The sequence below is a fragment of the Tachyglossus aculeatus genome, chromosome 12 (genome assembly GCF_015852505.1).
Source record: "Tachyglossus aculeatus isolate mTacAcu1 chromosome 12, mTacAcu1.pri, whole genome shotgun sequence".
Lineage (NCBI taxonomy): Eukaryota > Metazoa > Chordata > Mammalia > Monotremata > Tachyglossidae > Tachyglossus > Tachyglossus aculeatus.
Genome location: NC_052077.1, coordinates 43,027,794 through 43,051,718, shown reverse-complemented (window position 1 = coordinate 43,051,718; position 23,925 = coordinate 43,027,794). Strand labels below are relative to the sequence as shown.

The 23,925-nt window shown below is 47.3% G+C and overlaps 1 protein-coding gene across 1 annotated transcript in view; it reads right to left on the bottom strand.

The window, feature by feature from the left end:
- The window catches only part of TRAPPC11 (trafficking protein particle complex 11), an 87,797-nt gene that overhangs the window by 41,122 nt on the left and 22,750 nt on the right, over nucleotides 1-23,925 (bottom strand). Inside the window, exons 7-15 of the mRNA XM_038755169.1 lie at nucleotides 22,655-22,728; nucleotides 19,848-19,944; nucleotides 17,870-18,003; nucleotides 15,198-15,345; nucleotides 11,859-11,952; nucleotides 8,208-8,287; nucleotides 8,042-8,120; nucleotides 3,922-3,976; nucleotides 710-855 (exon numbers count right to left, since the gene is read on the bottom strand). Of these exons, the coding sequence (XP_038611097.1) occupies nucleotides 710-855; nucleotides 3,922-3,976; nucleotides 8,042-8,120; nucleotides 8,208-8,287; nucleotides 11,859-11,952; nucleotides 15,198-15,345; nucleotides 17,870-18,003; nucleotides 19,848-19,944; nucleotides 22,655-22,728 (907 nt within the window). The remainder of the gene's footprint in view (nucleotides 1-709; nucleotides 856-3,921; nucleotides 3,977-8,041; nucleotides 8,121-8,207; nucleotides 8,288-11,858; nucleotides 11,953-15,197; nucleotides 15,346-17,869; nucleotides 18,004-19,847; nucleotides 19,945-22,654; nucleotides 22,729-23,925) is intronic.

The following is a 23,925-nucleotide window of genomic DNA, read 5'->3' as shown; positions in this document are numbered from 1 at the left end:
GGGGGAGACAGACAACAAAAGAAAACATGTGGACGGGTGTCAAGTCATCGGAATAAATAGAAGTAATGCTAGACGCACAGCATTAACAAAATAAGTAGAATAGTAAATATGTACAAGTAAAATAAACGGGGAAGCAGCGTGGCTCAGTGGAAAGAGCCCGGGCTTTGGAGTCAGAGGTCATGGGTTCAAATCCCGGCTCCACCACTTGTCAGCTGTGTGACTTTGGGCATGTTGCCAGTATGTTGCCAATTTGTACTTCCCAAGCGCTTAGTACAGTGCTCTGCACATAGTAAGCGCTCAATAAATACGATTGATGATGACGATGTCACTTCACTTCTCTGTGCCTCAGTTACCTCATCTGGAAAATGGGGATTGAGTCTGTGAGCCCCCCGTGGGACAACCTGGCTACCTTGTATCTACCCCAGCGCTTAGAACAGTGCTTTGCACGTAGTAAGCGCTTAATAAATGCCATCATTATTATTATTATTACCCAACAGCGGGCTTAAAGGGGCGGGGAGCGGGGGAGGCGCCGTCCTCGGTGCCTGGGAGAACACGACCCCCTGCCCTCCGGGAGCTAATGATCGGACCCAAGAGGAGGTTGACGGACAGAAACGACCGGCGAATCCCGAGATTCCTGCCAACCATCCGACCCCTCTCCCGCGCGGGGGGGACCGTTGCCTCCGTTTCCGGCCTCCCCGGGGGGGATCACCTCGGCCGAGCAGTTCGAGAGAGTAGGTGACGTAGTCCTTCAGCTGGGCCATCAGGTAGGAGCACTTGAGCGCCGTGGTCAGTATGGACGTGAGCAGGGTCCACCACGCCTCGCTCCGATAGTCGCACATCACGTAGTCCAGCAGCCTGTGGGACGGAGAAGGCGGAGCAACGGGGGAGGCGAGAGCGCCAAGGGGCTTAATTCGGATCCCTGCGCGCAGTGAGCGCTCAGTAAATACGACGCGACTGACTGACTCCGCCGGGGAGTCCCCTCGCTCAGCGCGGTCCCCGCCGGAAACTCAGACGCGGGATTCCACACTGAGCCCCTTCCTTCCTCTCCCCCTCATCCCCCTCTCCAACCCCCCCATCTTTCCTCCTTCCCTTCCCCACAGCACCTGTATATATGGATATATGTTTCTACAGATTTATTACTCTATACTTGCATTTATTTATTTATAAATAAATAAAAATAAATAATTTAATAACAAATACATTTAATAATTTAATAAATTTAATAAAATTTAATAAATTCAATAATAAATTTAATAATAAATAAATGATTTATTCATAAATAAATAAATATAAATAAATAATAAATAAATAAATATATTTATTACTTGTACATATCTATTCTATTGATTTTATTTGGTTAGTATGTTTGGTTTTGTTCTCTGTCTCCCCCTTTCAGACCGTGAGCCCGCTGTCGGGTAGGGACTGTCTCTATACGTTGCCAATTTGTACTTCCCAAGCACTTAGTACAGTGCTCTGCACACAGTAAGCGCTCAATAAATAATAATAATAATGGCATTTATTAAGCGCTTACTATGTGCAAAGCACTGTTCTAAGCGCTGGGGAGGTTACAAGGTGATCAGGTTGTCCCACGGGGGGGCTCACAGTCTTCATCCCCATTTTACAGATGAGGGAACTGAGGCCCAGAGAAGTGACGTGACTTGCCCAAAGTCACACAGCTGACAACTGGCGGAGCCGGGATAAATAAATAAATAGAGTAATAAATATGTACAAAAATATATGTATATATGCAGAGTCATCAGTGAATTGAATACTCCTCCGGGCAGTTGCCCGGTATAAACTGGGCCGTATGAAATTTAGTCTTGAGGGAAAGCTTCCATATGAGGAGCTTTGTCTTCGACCGCTGTCGCTGAAGCGCTTAGTACAGTGCTCTGCACACAGTAAGCGCTCAATAAATACGGCTGATTGATAAAGAGAACACCAGTAAGAGTCACCAGTTACGCTGACTTCATTACTTCATTTCCTTTAGCACGGCTACGTATTCCCCTCGTCTCTCCGGCTATAAATCCGCTTTCACGTGCCCCTCCTCAGAAAAGGTCGCCAACCTAGTGGAATCATCATTTCAGGCAGGACTGTGACTCCGTACGATTGATTGATTGATTGATTCTGATGGAAGGGGGAGCCATCGCCGACTGTATTTCTCTCTGAGAGCCCATGTATTGGACGACTGTGCTCTGGGGCTAAACCGTGGCTGACTGACCCGAGACACTCAAGAGCTTCCTCTCCTCCAAGGCCACCGCTGACCGGGCGAACCGGGCTGCCTCATCACATCTCTCCTCCTTCCCCTCCCCACGGCACCTGTATATATCCATTCATTCATTCAATCGTATTTATTGAGCGCTTACTGTGTGCAGAGCGCTGTACGAAGCGCTTGGGAAGTCCAAGTCGGCAACATCTAGAGACGGTCCCTACCCAACAGCGGGCTCACAGTCTGGAAGGGGGAGACAGACAACAAAACCAAACACGTGGACGGGTGTCAAGTCGTCAGAACCAAGAGAATGAAGGCTAAAGGCACATCATTAACAAAACAAATAGAAGAGTAAATAGGTACAAGTAAAATAAATAGAGTAATAAATCTGTACAAACATATATACAGGTGCTGTGGGAAGGGGAAGGAGGTAGGGCTGTGAGCCCACTGTTGGGTAGGGACCGTCTCTATATGTTGCCAACTTGGACTTCCCAAGCGCTTAGTACAGTGCTCTGCACACAGTAAGTGCTCAATAAATACAACTGAATGAATGAACAGGGTGGGGGGGAGGAGAGGAAAAAGGGTATATATGCTTGTACAGATTGATTACTCTGTTTTACTTGTCCATATTTACTATTCTATTTATTTTGTTAATGATGTGCACCTAGCTTTATTTCTATTTATTCTGATGACTTGACACCCGTCCACATGTTTTGCCTTACTGTCTGTCTCCCCCTTCTAGGCCGCGAGCCCGCTGTTGGGTAGGGACCGTCTCTAGATGTTGCCGACTTGGACTTCCCAAGCGCTTGGTACAGTGCTCTGCACACGGTGAGCGCCCAATAAATACGACTGAATGAATGAATGAATGGTACAGTGCTCTGCACACAGTGAGCGCTCAATAAATACAACTGAATGAATGAATGAACTTTAGACTGTGAGCCCAATGTTGGGTAGGGACTGTCTCTATATGTTGCCAATTTGTACTTCCCAAGCGCTTAGTACGGTGCTCTGCACATAGTAAGCGCTCAATAAATATGATTGATTGATTGATTGATTGAATGAATCCCAAAGCCCGGAAGGACCCGGACGGGGCCAGAGGTCCAACTAGTCTTACCTCTGGGAGCGGCTCAGCAGAGGTGAGTGTGGGCAGCCCTCGGCCCGGCGGGCTTCCCCCAGGGAATCCCGACTCTGGCGGAAGGCAAGCTACAGAGACCCTGGCGTTCTGACGCCCCGGCCTGCCCCATCGCTGTCTACGGACAGGCAAAAACTATCAGGCAAAAACTCCTCACCCTGGGCTTCAAGGCCGTCCATCCCCTCGCCCCCTCCTACCTCCCGTCCCATCTCTCCTTCTCCAGCCCAGCCCGCACCCTCCGCTCCTCCGCCGCTAATCTCCTCACCGTACCTCGTTCTTGCCCGTCCCGCCGTCGACCCCCGGCCCCTGTCATTCCCCGGGCCTGGAATGCCCCCAATCCCTCTGCCCATCCGCCAAGCTCGCTCTCTTCCTCCCTTCAAAGCCCTACTGAGAGTTCACCTCCTCCAGCAGGCCTTCCCACACTCAGCCCCCTCCCCATCCCCCCCTCCTTACCTCCTTCCCCTCCCCACAGCACCTGTATATATGTATAGATGTTTGCACGGATTTATTACTCTATTTACAGTGCTCTGCACACAGTAAGCGCTCAATAAATACGACTGAATGAATGAATACGGACACTTACTTCAAGGCCTTCGTGTAGTCTTTGGTGTAATAGTATTCTTCTCCCATTTGAACCACTGAAAAGATGGAAGGGGGTTGAAGGACAACAGTTACAATTCATTTGCAAAGACTAGGAAGCTTTGGGCCGCTGACACTTTCATTCATTCATTCATTCACTCAATTGTATTTACTGAGCGCTTACTGTGTGCAGAGCACTGGACTAAGCACTTGGGAAGTACAAATTGGCAACATATAGAGACGGTCCCTACCTAACAGCAGGCTCACAGTCTAGAAGAGAAGCAGCGTGGCTCAGCAATAAGAGCCCGGGCTTTGGAGTCAGAGTTCATGGGTTCAAATCCCGGCTCTGCCAATTGTCAGCTGGGTGACTCTGGGCAAGTCACTTCACTTCTCTGGGCCTCAGTTCCCTCATCCGTAAAATGGGGATTAAGATGGTGAGCCCCACTTGGGACAACCTGATCACCTTGTATCCCCTCAGTGCTCAGAACAGTGCTTTGCACATAGTAAGCGCTTAACAAATACCATCATCATCATCATTATTATTATTATTATTAGAAGGGGGAGACAGACAACAAAACAAATTAACAAAATAAAATAAATACGTACAAATAAAATCAATCAATAAATAGAGTAATAAATATGTACAAACATATACATATATACAGGTGCTGTGGGGAGGGGAAGGAGGTAAGGTGGGGGGATGGGGAGGGGGAGGAGGGGGAGAGGAATGAATTGAGTTTATTCAATTCATTCAATAGTATTTATTGAGCGGTTATTTGTGTGCAGAGCACTGGACTAAGCGCTTGAGAAGTACAAGACAGCAACATCTAGAGACGGCCCCTACCCAACAGCGGGCTCACAGTCTAGAAGGGGGAGACAGACCACAAAACAAAACACGTGGACAGGTGTCAAGTCATCAGGACAAATAAAATGAAAGCTAGGTGCACATTATTAACAAAATAAATAGAACAATAAATATGTACAACTAAAACAGAGTAATAAATCTGTACAGACAAATATACAGGTGCTGTGGGGAGGGGAAGGAGGTAGGGTGGGGGGGATGGGGAGGAGGAGAGGAAAAAGGGGGCTGAGTGTGGGAAGGCCTCCTGGAGGAGGTGAGCTCTCGGGAGGGCTTTGAAGGGAGGAAGAGAGTAAGCTTGGCGGATGTGTGGAGGGATTGGGGGCATTCCGGGCCGGGGAGAGGAAGTGGGCCGGAGGTCGATGGCAGGATGGGCGAGAACGAGGCCCAGTGAGGACACTTGTAGAATTGGTAGACCTGATCCCCGATCATAAAGAGCTTATAGGCTAGTGGTTGAGATAGATATTAAAATAAATTACAGGCAGGGGAAAGGCAAAGCATACAAATGTATGCAAAAGGGCTGGGGGGTAAATATCAGGTGCTTAAGGGGTACAGACTCCAATAAATAGTTGAAATAGAAGGTAGAGTAGGTAGGGAAAATTGGGACTAGGTCAGCAAAGGCCTTCTGAAGGTAATGTGAGTTTGTATACTCTCCCGAGGGCTTAGTACAGTGCTCTGCATACAGTAAGCGCTTAGTAAATGCGATTGGATTTATTACTCTATTTACTTATTTATTTTATTTGTACATATCTATTCTATTTATTTTATTTTGTTAGTATGTTTGGTTTTGTTCTCTGTCTCCCCCTTTTAGACTGTGAGCCCACTGTTGGGTAGGGACTGTCTCTGTATGTTGCCAATTTGTACTTCCCAAGCGCTTAGTACAGTGCTCTGCAGATAGTAAGCGCTCAATAAATACGATTGATGATGATGATGATGATGACTTGTCAGTCAATCATATTTACTGAGAGCTTACTGTGTGCAGAGCACTGTACTAAGCTCTTGGGAGCGTACAAGAAGCAGCGTGGCTTCGTGGAAAGAGCCCGGGCTTGGGAGTCAGAGGTTGCGGGTTCTGCTCCCGGCTTCGCCACTTATCAGCTGCGTGACTTGGGGCAAGTCACTTCACTTCTCTGGGCCTCAGTTCCCTCACCTGTAAAATGGGGATGAAGACTGTGAGCCCCACGGGGAACAACCTGATTACCTTGTAGCTACCCCAGTGCTTAGAACAGAGCTTGGCACATAGTAAGCGCTCAACAAATACCGACACTATTATTATTATTATTACTACAATATCACCATAAACAGACACTGTCTGCCCAAAACGACCTTACAGTCCAAGGCTGTTTAAAGGAGGAGACGGACATTAACAAATACCAACACCATTATTATTATTACTACAATATAACCATAAACAGACATTGTCTGCCCAAAACGACCTTACAGTCCAAGGTCGTTTAAAGGAGACACACATTAACAAACACCAACACTATTATTATTATTATTACTACAATATAACCATAAACAGACACTGTCTGCCCAAAACGACCTTACAGTGCAAGGTCGTTTAAAGGAGGAGACGGACATTAACAAATACCAACACTATTATTATTATTATTACTACAATATAACCATAAACAGACATTGTCTGCCCAAAATGACCTTACAGTCCAAGGTGGTTTAAAGGAGGAGACAGACATTAACAAATACCAACACTATTACTATTATTATTACTACAATATAACCATAAACAGACATTGTCTGTCCAAAACGACCTTCCAGTCCAAGGTCGTTTAAAGGAGGAGACGGACATTAACAAATACCGACACTATTATTATTATTACTACAATATAACCATAAACAGACATTGTCTGCCCAAAACGACCTTCCAGTCCAAGGTCGTTTAAAGGAGGAGACGGACATTAACAAATACCAACACTATTATTATTATTATTATTATTACCATAAACAGACATTGTCTGCCCAAAACGACCTTACAGTGCAAGGTCGTTTAAAGGAGGAGACGGACGTTAACAAATACCGACACTATTATTATTATTACTACAATATAACCATAAACAGACACTGTCTGCCCAAAACGACCTTCCAGTCCAAGGTTGTTTAAAGGAGGAGACAGACATTAACAAATACCAACGCTATTATTATTACTACAAAATAACCACAAACAGACATTGTCTGCCCAAAATGACCTTACAGTCCAAGGTCGTTTAAAGGAGGAGACAGACATGAACAAATACCAACACTATTACTATTATTACTACTACAATATAACCAAAAACAGACAATGTCTGCCCAAAATGACCTTCCAGTCCAAGGTCGTTTAAAGGAGGAGACAGACATTAACAAATACCGACACTATTATTATTATTATTACTACCATATAACCATAAACAGACACTGTCTGCCCAAAACGACCTTCCAGTCCGAGGTCGTTTAAAGGAGGAGACAGACATTAACAAATACCGACACTATTATTATTATTATTACTACAATATAACCATAAACAGACCTTGTCTGTCCAAAACGACCTTACAGTCCAAGGTCGTTTAAAGGAGGAGACAGGCGTTAACAAATACCGACACTATTATTATTATTACTACAATATAACCATAAACAGACATTGTCTGCCCAAAACGACCTTCCAGTCCAAGGTCGTTTAAAGGAGGAGACAGACATTAACAAATACCAACACTATTATTATTATTATTATTACCATAAACAATGTCTGTCCAAAACGACCTTACAGTGCAAGGTCGTTTAAAGGAGGAGACAGACGTTAACAAATACCGACATTACTATTATTATTACTACAATATAACTATAAGCAGACATTGTCTGCCCAAAACGACCTTACAGTCCAAGGTCGTTTAAAGGAGGAGACGGACATTAACAAATACCAACACTATTATTATTATTATTACCATAAACAGACAATGTCTGTCCAAAATGACCTTCCAGTCCAAGGTCGTTTAAAGGAGGAGACAGACATTAACAAATACCAACCCTATTGTTATTATTATTATTACCATAAACAGACAATGTCTGTCCAAAACGGCCTTACAGTGCAAGGTCGTTTAAAGGAGGAGACAGACGTTAACAAATATCGACACTATTATTATTACTACAATATAACCATAAACAGACATTGTCTGCCCAAAACGACCTTACAGTGCAAGGTCGTTTAAATGAGGAGACAGACATTAACACAAATAAATTACAGACCTGGACACAAATGCTGTAGGTCACTTACTTAAATGACTCTTCATCCTCGGACATTTATACTTCTTAAACTGGGCAACGGCATTGCTCAGAAGAGCGATGATTATTTCCTGCGAAAACCAGGGAACGGGGAGCGTCAGGGCCCGGCCCCGGGGCCCCCGCCACGGTACCCGGGCGCTTTTGGAAATCGGGCTTACCGAGTGGATGACGTTCCTCTCCTTCAGCTGCAGGGCAAGAATGCCAACCTTTTCTTTCTCCAGGTCGGAAAGGTCGAAACCTGCGTAGGACAGAGTACACTCCATGGGAAATTCGTTTTCGCTAAGAGGAAAGGGAAGACGTCTCCCCCGGGGAACCACCGCAGGCCCCTCGGAGCCACGCATGGGTAACGGGATTGGGCTTCGGCCCCACAGGGCATTCTCCGCCCCGAGACACAGCGGGAGGGTCGGAGCCCACTCCGTTCCACCTTCTGTTGGGAAGAGAACATTCCCGGACCCAAAATTCCTGAATTAAAGCGGCCCCGCCGAAACCATCTTACCGGATACCCCCACCTTGGCCTTAGGATTCGGCCCAGAACTAGAAAATCCCCGGGAACAATTGCTCGAAAAGTCAGAACTCCCACTTTTAACCCCCACCCACCCTCCGCCCGGACGGAATGTAGGGTTTTCTCTCGGGTTGTGGCCGGAATGCCGGCAGGGACCTAGGGAATGTTGGCCCGGAGAGGGGAGCCGGCTCGGAGGCAGCGTGCGTAGAGACAACTGCGAGGGGGTGGGTTTTCCTTAACGCGCCGTCCTGCGAGAGCTTCTACAGTGCGTGGCTCCGTGGAAAGACCCCGGGCTTGGGAGTCAGGGGACGTGGGTTCTAATCCCGCCTCCATCACATGTCTGCTGTGTGATCTTGGGCAAGTCACTTCACTTCTCTGGGCCTCGGTTCCCTCATCTGCAAAATGGGGATGAAGACTGGGAGCCCCACGTGGGACAACCTGATTACCTTGTATCCCCCCCCCAGCGCTTAGAACAGTGCTTCACACATAGTAAGTGCTTAACAAATGCTATCATTCTTCTTCTTCTCATTATTATTATTCTCTGAGCCTTAGTTCCCTCATCTGTAAAATGGGGATTAAAACTGTGAGCCCCACGTGGGACAACCTGATTACCTTGTATCCCCACCCCCCAGTGCTTAGAACAGTGCTTCGCACATAGTAAGCACTTAACAAATGCTATCATTCTTCTTCTTCTCATTATTATTATTCTCTGAGCCTTAGTTCCCTCATCTGTAAAACGGGGATTAAAACTGAGCCCCACATGGGACAACCTGATTACCTTGTGTGTCCCCCAGCGCTTAGAACAGCGCTTCACACATAGTAAGCGCTTAACAAATGCTATCATTCTTCTTCTCATTATTATTATTCTCTGAGCCTTAGTTCCCTCATCTGCAAAATGGGGATGAAGACTGGGAGCCCCATGTGGGACAACCTGATTACCTTGTGTGTCCCCCAGCGCTTAGAACAGTGCTTCGCACATAGTAAGCGCTTAACAAATGCTATCATTCTTCTTCTCCTCATTATTATTATTCTCTGAGCCTTAGTTCCCTCATCTGTAAAATGGGGATTAAAACTGTGAGCCCCCCAGGGGACAACCTAATCACCTTGTATCCCCCCCACCCCCCCACCAGCAGCGCTTAGAACAGTGATTTGCACATAGTAAGCGCTTTTCTAGACTGTAAGCCCACTGTTGGGTAGGCACCGTCTCTATACGTTGCCAACTTGTACTTCCCAAGCGCTTAGTACAGTGCTCTGCACACAGTAAGCGCTCAATAAATACGATTAACAAAAGCCATCATTATGATCACTATTATTTTAGTAAGTGCTTAGTAAATACCACAATTAACATTTATTTTAAATGGCATTTGTTAAGCACGTACAATGTGCTAGGCATTCATTCATTCATTCAATCGTATTTATTGAGCGCTTACTGTGTGCAGAGCACTGTACTAAGCGCTCGGGAAGAACAAATCGGCCACATATAGAGACGGTCCCTACCCAACAACGAGCTCACGGTCTAGAAGGGGGAGACGGACAACAAAACATGGAGACATGCAGGCACTATACCGAGCACTGGGATAGACACAAACTAATCAGGTTGGACACAGTCCATGTCCCACGTGGAGCTCAGTCTTCATCCCCATTTTACAGATGAGGGAACTGAGGCCCAAAGAAGTGAAGCGACTTGCCCAGGGTAACGCCACAGACAAGTGGCGGAGCAAGGATTAGAACCCAGATCCTTCTTACTCCCAGGCCTGGGCTCTCTCCACTAGACTACGCCGCTTCTCGTGAAGCACTTTGTACAGATTTATTACTTTATTACTCTATTTATTTTACTTGTACTCCCCTTCTAGACTGTGAGCCCACTGCTGGGTAGGGACCGTCTCTGTATGTTGCCAAATTGTACTTCCCAAGCGCTTAGTCCAGTGCTCTGCACACAGTAAGCGCTCAATAAATATGATTGAATGAATGAATGAATTTACTATTCTATTCATTTGATTTTGTTAATATGTTTTGTTTCGTTGTCTGTCTCCCCCTTCTAGACTGTGAGCCCGCTGTTGGGTGGGGACCGGCTCTAGATGTTGCCGACTTGGACTTCCCAAGCGCTTAGTACAGTGCTCTGCACACAGTAAGCGCTCAATAAATATGATTGAATGAATTAATTTACTATTCTATTCATTTGATTTTGTTAATATGTTTTGTTTCGTTGTCTGTCTCCCCCTTCTAGACTGTGAGCCCGCGTTGGGTAGGGACCGGCTCTATATGCTGCCGACTTGGACTTCCCAAGCGCTTAGTACAGTGCTCTGCACACAGTAAGCACACAATAAATACGACTGAATGAATGAAGGCTGAAGTACAGGACAGAATGAGTTGCCAGAGTCAATCAATCAATCAATCGTATTTATTGAGCGCTTACTGTGTGCAGAGCACTGCACTAAGCGCTTGGGAAGTACAAGTCGGCAACATCTAGAGACAGTCCCTACCCAACAGCGGGCTCACAGTCTAGAAGGGGAAGACAGAGAACAAAACCAAACATACTAACAAAATAAAATAAATAGAATAGATATGTACAAGATAATAATAATAATAATAATGGCATTTATTAAGCGCTTAGTATGTGCAAAGCACTGTTCTAAGCGCTGGGGAGGTTACAAGGTGATCAGGTTGTCTCACGGGGGGCTCACAGTCTTCATCCCCATTTTACAGATGAGGGAACTGAGGCCCAGAGAAGTGAAGTGACTTGCCCAAAGTCACACAGCTGACAACTGGCGGAGCCGGGATAAATAAATAAATAGAGTAATAAATATGTACAAAAATATATGTATACATGCAGAGTCATCAGTGAATTGAATACTCCTCCGGGCAGTTGCCCAGTATAAACTGGGCCGTATGAAATTTAGTCTTGAGGGAAAGTTTCCATATGAGGAGCTTTTTCTCCCACTGCTGTCGCTAAAGCGCTTAGTACAGTGCTCTGCACACAGTAAGCGCTCAATAAATACGGCTGATTGATAAAGAGAACACCAGTAAGAGTCACCAGTTACGCTGACTTCATTACTTCATTTCCTTTAGCACGGCTACGTATTCCCCTCGTCTCTCCGGCTATAAATCCGCTTTCACGTGCCCCTCCTCAGAAAAGACCGCCAACCTAGTGGAATCATCACTTCAGGCAGGACTGTGACTCCGGGGCCTCAAAGGCCCGTCTGGGAAAAACGAATTTAATCCCTCCTTTCTCCCCGTTCACGTCGACGGCCCGCTCGCTCAAAAGCCGTATCGTTTGAAGAGCCGGCGAAGAAGAGAGGGAATTTACTCAGAATTCCTTGTCGCCAGGGTCTCTGCCCGTAAAAATCCAGCACTCCGGTTTGCGTTTCCAGGGGATCGGGACTGGGATACGCCACGGGAGGCTGGAAGCAGAAGAGAGACGTTGGCTCAGGGGTCGGGTTCTCGTTTCAGGGCACGGGTGGGTTTCTGCTTCTCGAGGAATATTCTCGGGAAAACCAAATCCAAGCAGTCCCGATCTCTCCCTCGGACCCCGCAGACCCAAGGAAGAGTTCAGGAGACGGCCAAACGCCGGCTGAATGCCACCCGTGTCACCGGACAGCCCTGACGTGGTCCAGCCCAGCTCGCAACCTGTTTCCGCTTCACTGGGCCCCGATCTCGTCTATCTTACAAATAATAATAATAATAGTATTTATCATCATCATCAATCGTATTTATTGAGCGCTTACTATGTGCAGAGCACTGTACTAAGCGCTTGGGAAGTCCAAATTGGCAACATCTAGAGACAGTCCCTACCCAACAGTGGGCTCACAGTCTAAAAGGGGGAGACAGAGAACATAACCAAACATACCAACAAAATAAAATAAATAGAATAGATATGTACAAATAAAATAGTGTAATAAATATGTACAAACATAATATTTATTAAGCGCTTACCACGTGCAAAGCACTGTTCTAAGCGCTGGGGAGGTTACAAGGTGATCAGGTTGTCCCATGGGGGGCTCACAGTCTTCATCCCCAGTTTTTACAGATGAGGTAACTGAGGCGCAGAGAAGTGAAATGACTTGCCCAAAGTCACACAGCTGACAGTTGGCAGAGCCGGGATTTGAACCCATGACCTCTGACTCCAAAGCCCGGGCTCTTTCCACTGAGCCACGCTGCTTCTCTAATAAGCACTTCTATAATAAGCACTTGATAAATGCCATCATTATTACTATTATTATTATTAATATCTCGCTGCCGACCCCTGGCTCACGTCCTGCCTCTGGCCTGGAACACCCCTCCCTCCTCAAATCCGACAATTCCTCTCCCCGTCTTCAAATCCTTATTGAAGGCCCATCTCCTCCAAGAGGCCTTCCCAGACTAAGCCCCACTTTTCATCATCTCCCACTCCCATCTGCATCATCTGACTTACTCTCTTTGCGAGCCGCACGACATTTATGTATATATATCTTTATATCTGTATATATATCCGTGTATATGTATATATATATACATATATATATATATCTATATATATATCTATATATATATCTTTATCTATATATTTATTTGTATTGATGTCCGTTTCCCCGCTTCTAGACTGTGAGCTCGTTGTGGGCAGGGAATGGCACTATTCATCCATTCATTCATTCAATCGTCTTTATTGAGCGCTTACTGTGTGCAGAGCACTGGACTAAGTGCTTGGGAAGTCCAAGTTGGCAACATCTAGAGACGGTCCCTACCCAACAGTGGGCTCACAGTCTAAAAGGGGGAGACAGACGACAAAACAAAACATATTAACCAAATAAAATAGAATAGTATTCTACTATTATTTATTGTTGTACTGTACTTACCCAATAATAATAATAATAACAATGGCATTTATTAAGTGCTTACCATGTGCAGAGCACTGTACCAAGCACTTGGGAAGTCCAAGTCCAACTTGTACTTCCCAAGCGCTTAGTCCAGTGCTCTGCACACAGTAAGCGCTCAATAAATACGATTGATGATGATGATGATGAAGTTGGCAACATATAGAGATGGTCCCTACCCAACAGCGGGCTCACAGTCTAGAAGGGGGAGACAGACAACAAAACAAAACGTATTAACAAAATAAAATAAATAGAATAAATATGTACAAATAAAATAAATAGAGTAATAAATCCATACAAACATATATACATATATACAGGTGCTGTGGGAAGGGGAAGGAGGTAAGGTGGGGAGATGGAGAGGGGAGAGGAAGGAGGGGGCTCAGTCTGGGGCTGACATCTAGAGACGGTCCCTACCCAACAGCGGGCTCACAGTCTAGAAGGGGGAGGCAGAGAACAAAACGAAACATATTAACAAAATAAAATAAACAGAATAGATATGTACAAGTAAAATAAATCAATAAATAGAGTAATAAATCCGCACAAACATTTAAACATATATACAGGTGCTGTGGGGAAGGGAAGGAGGTAAGGCGGGGGAGAGGAAGGAGGGGGCTCAGTCTGGGGCTGACATCTAGAGACGGTCCCTCCCCGACAGCGGGCTCACAGTCTAGAAGGGGGAGGCAGAGAACAAAATAAAACATATTAACAAAATAAAATAAATAAAATAGATATGTACAAGTAAAATAAATAGAGTAATAAATCCGTACAAACATATAAACAGGTGCTGTGGGGAAGGGAAGGAGGTAAGGCGGGGGAGAGGAAGGAGGGGGCTCAGTCTGGGGCTATCTAGAGATGGTCCCTACCCAACAGAAGGCTCACAGTCTAGAAGGGGGAGGCAGAGAACAAAACCAAACATATTAACAAAATGAAATAAATAGAATAGATATGTACAAGTAAAATAAATCAACAAATAGAGTAATAAATACGTACAAACATATATACATATATACAGGTGCTGTGGGGAGAGGAAGGAGGGGGCTCAGTATGGGGCTGACATCTAGAGATGGTCCCTACCCAACAGTGGGCTCACAGTCTAGAAGGGGGAGACAGACAACAAAACCAAACATATTAACAAAATAAAATAAATAGAATAGATAGTACAAGTAAAATAAATCAATAAATAGAGTAATAAATCCGTACAAACATATATACACATATACAGGTGCTGTGGGGAGAGGAAGGAGGGGGCTCAGTCTGGGGCTGACATCTAGAGACGGTCCCTACCCAACAGTGGGCTCCCAGTCTAGAAGGGGGAGACAGACAACAAAACAGACTGTGAGCCCGCTGTTGGGTAGGGACCGTCTCTAGATGTTGCCAACTTGGACTTCTCAAGCGCTTAGTCCAGTGCTCCGCACACAGTAAGCGCTCAATAAATATGATTGAATGAATTGTAACTGATTCCCCAAAGCCACCGCGTCGTCGTCCCTGGCTGGGCCAGGGAAAAAAAAAAAAAAAAGAGAAGCAGCGTGGCTCAATTGTCAGCTGTGTGACTTTGGGCAAGTCACTTCACTTCTCTGTGCCCCAGTTACCTCATCTGTAAAATGGGGATTAAGACTGTGAGCCCCCCATGGGACAACCTGATTATCTTGTTACCTCCCCAGCACTTAGAACAGTGCTTTGCACATAGTAAGTGCTTAATAAATGCCATCATTATTATTATTATTGGGCCGCCCGCCACCCAAGGGAGAAGGGGATGCCGGAGGCGGGCGGGCGGGCCGGCCGGCCGGACGAACCTGGTGGTGACAGAGGCTGCCGGCCAGTTGCTTGCGTTCCTGCGCGTAATAGGCAGCCTGCTGGTAATAAAAGCCAGGGTTTTGCGTCTGGATGGCCGTCAGGCCCAGCTTGATGGCCTCGTCAAAGAGGTCTCCGAAGGCTTGGAATCTGCCAGGACAAATAATAATAACGTTGGCATTTGTTAAGCACTTACTATGTGCAAAGCACTGTTCCAAGCGCTTGGGGGGATACAAAGTGATCAGGTTGCCCCACGTGGGGCTCACAGTCTTAATCCCCATTTTACAGATGAGGTAACGGAGGCTCAGAGAAGTTAAGTGACTTGCCCAAGGCCACACAGCAGACATGTGGCGGAGCCGGGATTCGAACCCATGACCTCTGACTCCAAAGCCCGGCTCTTTCCACTGAGCCATAATCATTTAGACTGTGAGCCCACTGTTGGGTAGGGACCGTCTCTAGATGTTGCCAATTTGCACTTCCCAAGCGCTTAGTACAGTGCTCTGCACACAGTCAGCGCTCAATAAATACGATTGATGATGATGATGATAATGATGGCGTTTGTTAAGCGCTTACTATGTGCCAAGCCCTGTTCTAAGCGCTGGAGGGGGGATACAAGGTGATCAGGTTGTCCCACGGGGGGGGGGGGGCTCAAAGTCTTCATCCCCATTTGACAGACGAGGTCACTGAGGCCCAGAGAAGTGACTTGCCCAAAGTCACACAGCTGACAAGTGGCTGAGCCGGGATTTGAACCCATGACCTCTGACTCCAAAGCCCGGGCTCTTTCCACTGAGCCATAATCATTTAGACTGTGAGCCCACTGTTGGGTAGGGACCGTCTCTATACGTTGCCAATTTGTACTTCCCAAGCGCTTAGTACAGTGCTCTGCACACGGTCAGCGCTCAATAAATACGATTGATGATGATGATGATAATGATGGCGTTTGTTAAGTGCTTACTATGTGCCAAGCACTGTTCTAAGCGCTGGAGGGGGGATACAAGGTGATCAGGTTGTCCCACGGGGGGCTCAAAGGCTTCATCCCCATTTGACAGACGAGGTCACTGAGGCCCAGAGAAGTGACTTGCCCAAAGTCACACAGCTGACAAGTGGCTGAGCCGGGATTTGAATCTCTTGACTCCTGAGCCCGGGCTCCTTCCACTGAGCCACGCTGCTTCTCTGGGACAAAGGGAGGGCCAGTGGGATTTCCCTCCTCATATCCCCCCAGGAATCCTGGGGAGCGCTGCTCCCAGCGCTTAGAACAGTGCTTTGCACATAGTAAGCGCTTAATAAATGCCGTTATTATTATTATTATTATTCATTCAATCATATTTATTGAGTGCTTACTGTGCGCAGAGCACTGGACTAAGCGCTTGGGAAGTACAAGCCGGGAACATATAGAGACGGTCCCTACCCAACAGCGGGCTCCCAGTCTACCTCCTTCCCTTCCACACAGCACCTGTATATATGTCTGTACGTATTTATTACTCTATTTATTTATTTTACTTATACATGTCTATTCTATTTATTTTATTTTGTTAATACGTTTTGTTTTGTTCTCTGTCTCCCCCTTCTAGACTGTGAGCCCACTGTTGGGTAGGGACCGTCTCTACATGCTGCCAACTTGTACTTCCCAAGCGCTTAGTACAGTGCTCTGCACACAGTAAGCGCTCAATAAATACGATTGATTGATTGATTGATTGAAGTCTGACCTATTCTGTCAGGCCGGAGTTCCCACGGTTGAGGCAGGCTCTGGGACTCTGGAATACTCGGGAGCAAATTAACGGGGTTGGGGCCGGCCCGGATGTTTTGTTTTGTTGTCTGTCTCCCCCTTCAAGCCCGCTGAAGGGGGAGGGACCGTCTCTAGATGTTGCCAACTTGGACTTCCCAAGCGCTTAGTACAGTGCTCTGCGCACGGAAAGCGCTCAATAAATACGGCTGAATGAATGAATGAAAGACGGGAGGTGCCCGGGATCCAGACGGGGGAACTGGTTAAAGACGGAGTCGGGTCTCGGGGCGGTTTGGGATCCTCGTCTCCGGGCCGCCTGCCGGGGCCCGAGGAGAGCGAAAACGAGCGCTTAGTACAGTGCTCTGCACACAGTAAGCGCTCAATAAATACGATTGAATGAATGAATGAGCGCAGCCAAAGTGGGGACTGCCCAGTTAATCTTTTATGGTATCTGTTAAGCGCTTACTGTGTGTCAAACGCTGCTCTAAGCACTGAGGTAGCTAGGCTGTAGCTAGGTCGGACACTGTCCCTGTCCTGCATGGGGCTCACAGTCTAACTAAGAAGGGGAACAGGCCTCCCTATCTTACAGTTGAGGAAACTGAGGCACAGAGAAGTGCGGTGAACTTGCCCAAGGTCACCACAGCAAGAAACTGGCAGAGCCATCATCATCATCAATCGTATTTATGGAGCGCTTACTGTGTGCAGAGCACTGTACTAAGCGCTTGGGAAGTACAAGAGCCAGGATTAAAACTCAAGTCCTCCCCACTGGGCCACGCTGCTTCTCCAATTACTGGTTTTCAACAGTAAGCGTTGGGGGACACCAGACGAACCCCCAACGGGCCGGCCTCAAGTTTGGGGTTGCCCTCCCTGCCGAGGCCCGCCGTCCCCATCCTCCTCCCCCCGCCCCGGTCCCCTCGCCCCCGCCGCGACCCAGGGAAGGTGAAGACGCACTGTTTGGACATCCAGGCGGCGTGCTCGAAGGCCAGCTCTGCGCTGCCAATTTTTTTCTTGCACAGGTCTACGTGCTTCCTGAACTGGGCGATGGCGTCCAGCGGAGTGTTATGCTGAAAGCACAGGCGGCAGATCTGCGGACGGCAAGGGCCAATTAATCTCCCATCAAGCGAGACTGCCCGCCCATCCGCCAAGGCACCTTCCCTTGTTAATATGTTTTGTTTTGTTATCTGTCTCCCCATTCTAGACTGTGAGCCCGCTGTTGGGTAGGGACTGTCTCTGTATGTTGCCAACTTGTACTTCCCAAGCGCTTAGTCCGGTGCTCTGCGCACAGTAAGCGCTCAATAAATACGACTGAATGAATGACAAATCCTTTGAGGGGGACAAGCAAACCAACAAAAGAACTGAGGCTACAGCAGCCCAGGCCCAAGGCGCAACAATCCCCAGTTTGGAAAGGAGGGACTGAGACACCACGGGTGCTGAGAACTGTGAGGTGTGACTGCGGGTGCGAGGGGCCAGAGGGAAACCCCCGAGAGACCGGCTGATCGACGGAGCCATGTTCGCGTCCGGTCGGAGCAGAAGGCTTCCCCGGGATACGGCCCGGTTGTAAATATTGTAGGAATCTGGGGGCGGCGGGGAGAAAAGAGACGGGACGTGTTTTATAGAAAGCCACGCGCTAGGTTACGGCGTCCGGGGACACCACGGGGAAACAGGGAGAGCAGGGGCCTGAAGGCTGGGAACCAATCAATCGATCGTATTTATTGAGCGCTTACTGTGTGCAGAGCACTGTACTAAGCGCTTGGGAAGTACAAGTTGGCAACCTATAGAGACAGTCCCTACCCAACAGTGGGCTCACAGTCTAAAACCACCAGCCCGAGAGCCCAGGATTTCCACTGGGCCAGGCGGCGCCCCAGAACCACGGCCCGGGCAAAGAGATCAGGCGGCAGGGGGGCGGCGGCTCGGCCCCCATCGCCCGCCACCATCGTCTTCGACTTGAAAGCTGACCGACCCTCTCGTGACCACGTGGAGGGCCTGATCGGGCACGGTCTCCCCTCCGGCCTCGTCCCAAACCACTTGAAAAACACCCTCGCCTTTCTGATGCCAAGATCCGCCCTTTCTTCTCCATCCATACCGCTACCCTGCTCATTCAAGCTCTCATCCTATCCCGTCTGGACTATTGCATCAGCCTTCTCTCTGATCTCCCATCCTCGTGTCTCTCCCCACTTCAATCCATACTTCATGCTGCTGCCTGGATTATCTTTGTCCAGAAACGCTCTGGGCATATTACTCCCCTCCTCAAAAATCTCCAGTGGCTACCAATCAATCTGCGCATCAGGCAGAAACTCCTCACCCTGGGCTTCCAGGCTGTCCATCCATCCCCTCGCCCCCTCCTACCTCACCTCCCTTCTGTCCTTCTGCAGCCCAGCCCGCACCCTCCGCTCCTCCACCGCTAATCTCCTCACTGTACCTCGTTCTCACCTGTCCCGCCATCGACCCCCGGCCCACGTCCTCCCCCGGGCCTGGAATGCCCCCAATCCCTCTGCCCACCCGCCAAGCTCGCTCTCTTCCTCCCTTCAAGGCCCTACTGAGAGCTCACCTCCTCCAGGAGGCCTTCCCAGACTGAGCCCCTTCCTTCCTCTCCCCCTCGTCCCCCTCTCCTTCCCCTCATCTTACCTCCTTCCCTTCCCCACAGCACCTGTATATATGGATATATGTTTGTACATATTTATTACTCTATTTATTTATTTATTTTACTTGTACATATCTATTCTATTTATTTTATTTTGTTAGTATGCTTGGTTTTGTTCTCTGTCTCCCCCTTTTAGACTGTGAGCCCATTGTTGGGTAGGGACTGTCTCTAGATGTTGCCAACTTGGACTTCCCAAGCGCTTAGTCCAGTGCTCTGCACACAGCAAGCGCTCAATAAATACGATTGATGATGATGATGATGATGCCCCATGAGGCCCAGAACTCTCACCTTGTAACTGATGTACCCAGCCAGAGTCTTGATTTCCAGCATGTTGGTTTCATGGGCCCTGAGCTCGTGGATGAGATTGTAGGCGGCCCGGTAGTTTCTGAGGGGAACAGAGGAGAGTTCAGACCAGTCAGAACGCTACACGGCAGACAATCATTTTGAAGGAAAAGTCGAAAAGGAAGACTGCAAGCAGCAGCTGACACCGACTGACAGCTTCTCTGGTTTAACACGTAAAACGGTCTGTTGATTCGGCAATTCTGATTTTACTAAACTGGGCCTGTTTATTGATAAGAGAATAAAAACGGTGCCTTTCTATCCACTGCCAAAAAAAAACACTAAAAGAGACAACCCACACACACAGGTTCGGAGGAATTTGATTCAGTAATCACTGCCGGGAAACTGACGGAAAACAAGCCGTTTTAGACTTTTAGACTGTGAGCCCACTGTTGGGTAGGGACTGTCTCTATATGTTGCCAACTTGTACTTCCCAAGCACTTAGTACAGTGCTCTGCACACAGTAAGTGCTCAATAAATACGATTGATGATGATGAAGACGTGAAAACGGAGGGAGAATAAGTGACGATAGAGCCCGAGGAAACGTTAAAGCTTCCGCCTTGGAAAATACTAACAGGATGTTTCTCCGTCCACCCTGCAGAAGCCGGGGAAATGGCCGGAAACAGAGGAGGTGGCCGAGTGATCGGGCAGTGGGGAATTTGATTCGATTCCCGGTGAATTTAAAGGCTGGTAATAATAATAATAATACTAATAATAACAATGGCATTTATTAAGCTCTTACTATGTGCAAAGCACTGTTCTAAGCGCTGGGGAGGTTACAAGGTGATCAGGTTGTCCCACGGGGGGCTCACAGTCTTAATCCCCATTTTACGGATGAGGTCACTGAGACCCAGAGAAGTGAAGTGACTTGCCCAAAGTCACACAGCTGACAAGAGAAGCAGCGTGGCTCAGTGGAAAGAGCCCGGGCTTTGGAGTCAGAGGTCATGGGTTCAAATCCCAGCTCCACCACTTGTCAGCTGGGTGACTTTGGGCAAGTCACTTCACTTCTCTGGGCCTCAGTTCCCTCATCTGTAAAATGGGGATTAAGACTGTGAGCCCCACGTGGGACGACCTGATCGCCTTGTACCCTCCCCAGTGCTTAGAACAGTGCTTTGCACATAGTAAGCGCTTAATAAATGCCATCATTATTATTATTATTATTAAGTGGCGGAGCCAGGATTTGAACCCGTGACCCGTGACTCCAAAGCCCGGGCTCTTTCCACTGAGCCACGCTGCTTCCCATGTGGTACTGATCGCTTGGACAAAACAAATGATACCGTCTGATGAGTAACTATGAGCCAAATCTATGAAACGCAAGCAACTTGTAAGCTCGTTATGGGTACAGAACCTGTCTGTTAATTCTGTTGTAGTGTACTCCTCCAAGCGCTCAGCACAATGCTCTGCGCATAGTAAGTGCCCAATAAATACCACTGATTGATTTCCTCCTAGCCTGCGATCGACTGGATACTAAAACCAGAGTTTCTGACGCCTATCGAAGCCATCCTTAGCCACTGGGTGACTTCAGATGTTCAAAAGAAACGGAATCCAAACTCAAATTTGGATCTAAAAGTGAAGCAGTGTGGCCTAGTGAATAGAGCACGGGTCTGGGGATCGGAAGGACCGGGTTCTAATCCCGGCTCTGCCACGTGTCTGCTGGGTGACCTTGGGCAAGTCACTTCGCTTCTCTGGGCCTCAGTTCCCTCATCTGGAAAATGGGGATTAAGCCTGTGAGCCTCACGTGGGACAACCTGATCACCTTGTTACCTCATCTGGAAAATGGGGATTAAGTCTGTGAGCTTCACGTGGGACAACCTGATCACCCTGTATCTACCCCAGCGCTTAGAACAGTGCTTGGCACACAGTAATAACGGCATTTATTTATTAAGCGCTTACTATGTGCCAAGCACTGTTCTAAGCGCTGGGGAGGTTACAAGGTGATCAGGTTGTCGCACTGGGGGCTCACAGTCTTAATCCCCATTTTACATATGGGGAAACTGGGGCACAGAGAATAATAATAATAATAATAATGGCATTCGTTAAGCACTTACTACGTGCAAAGCACTGTTCTAAGCGCCGGGGGGATACAATGTGATCAAGTTGCCCCATGTGGGGCTCACAGTCTTAATCCCCATTTTTACAGATGAGGTAACTGAGGCTCAGAGAAGTTAAGTGACTTGCCCCAGGTCACACAGCAGACTTGTGGTGGAGCCAAGATTCGAACCGATGGCCTCTGACTCCAAAGCCCGTGCTCTTCCCACTGAGCCGCGCTGCTTCTCTAAGCGCTTCATACCATTATTATTATTATTATTATTCTCTGGGCTTCAAGCGCTTAGTACAGTGCTCTGCACATAGTAAGCGCTCAATAAATACGATTGATGATGATGGGCCTCAGTTACCTCATCTGTAAAATGGGGATCAAGACTGTGAACTCCAGGAAGGACAGGGATTGGGTCCAACATAGTAAGCGCTCAATAAATACGATTGATGATGATGATGATGATGGGCCTCAGTTACCTCACCTGTAAAATGGGGATCAAGACTGTGAACTCCAGGAGGGACAGGGATTGGGTCCAACCTGATGACCCCAGAGCTTAGCACAGTGCCCGGCACACAGTCAGTGCTTAACATACCGTAAAAAAAGAAAAATACTTTTGAACAAGGAGTATTCTAATGGGGATCAGAACCACCCTCGCGTAAATAGCGATAACAACCACGGCGGTCCCGGGGCGAGAGGGCTGCTGGCGGAAGGAGCGTACTTTAAGGCATTCTGGGAATCTTGCTTCAGTTCGCTGAAGAAGGCGATTTTGAACTGATGTCTGACGAATAAGAGCTGAAAAACAGAATCAACACGTCACGGCCAACCTGTGAGAAACCACACCTCCACGTTCATTCATTCATTCATTCAATCGCATGTATTGAGCGCTTACTGTGTGCAGAGCACTGGACTAAGCGCTTGGGAAGTCCAAGTTGGCAACATATAGAGACGGTCCCTACCCGACAGCGGGCTCACAGTCTAGAAGGGGGGGGACGGACGAAGGGGGTCACAGAATAAAGAGCCCGATATCGGGGCTGGGGAAGGCTTGGGTCATTCCTCCGCATATTAAGACCCAGAGGCCTGAGCAGACAAAGTTGTAGTTGACCCAAAAATGAGGGGTTTCAGTCCCCTGAAAGTCAAGAATTGGCTGCCAGAACCCCTCTCATGGCATTTATTACTCTATTTTACTTGTACGTATTTACTCTTCTAATTATTTTGTTAATGATGTGCCTACAGCTTTAATTCTCTTTGTTCTGACACTCTGAAACCCTTTTACATGTTTTGTTTTGTTGTCTGTCTCCCCCTTATAGACTGTGAGCCCGTTGTTGGGTAGGGACCGTCTAAACTTTTAGTTGACCCAAAAATGAGGGGTTTCAGTCCCCTGAAAGTCAAGAATTGGCTGCCAGAGCCCCTCTCATGGCATTTATTACTCTATTTTACTTGTACACATTTACTCTTCTATTTATTTTGTTAATGACGTGCCTATAGCTTTAATTGTATTTGTTCTGACAACTTTGACACCCGTCTACATGTTCTGTTTTGTTGTCTGTCTCCCCCTTATAGACTGTGAGCCTGTTGTTGGGTAGGGACCGTCTAAACTTTCAGTTGACCCAAAAATGAGGGGTTTCAGTCCCCTGAAAGTCAAGAATTGGCTGCCAGAGCCCCTCTCATGGCATTTATTACTCTATTTTACTTGTACACATTTACTCTTCTATTTATTTTGTTAATGATGTGCCTACAGCTTTAATTCTCTTTGTTCTGACGACTTTGAAACCCGTTTACATGTTTTGTTTTGTTGTCTGTCTCCCCCTTCTAGCCTGTGAACCCGTTGTTGGGTAGGGACCGTCGAAACTTCTAGTTGACCCAGAAATGAGGGGTTTCAGTCCCCTGAAAGTCAAGAATTGGCTGCCAGAGCCCCTCTCATGGCATTTATTACTTTATTTTACTTGTATACATTTACTCTTCTATTTATTTTGTTAATGCTATGCATAT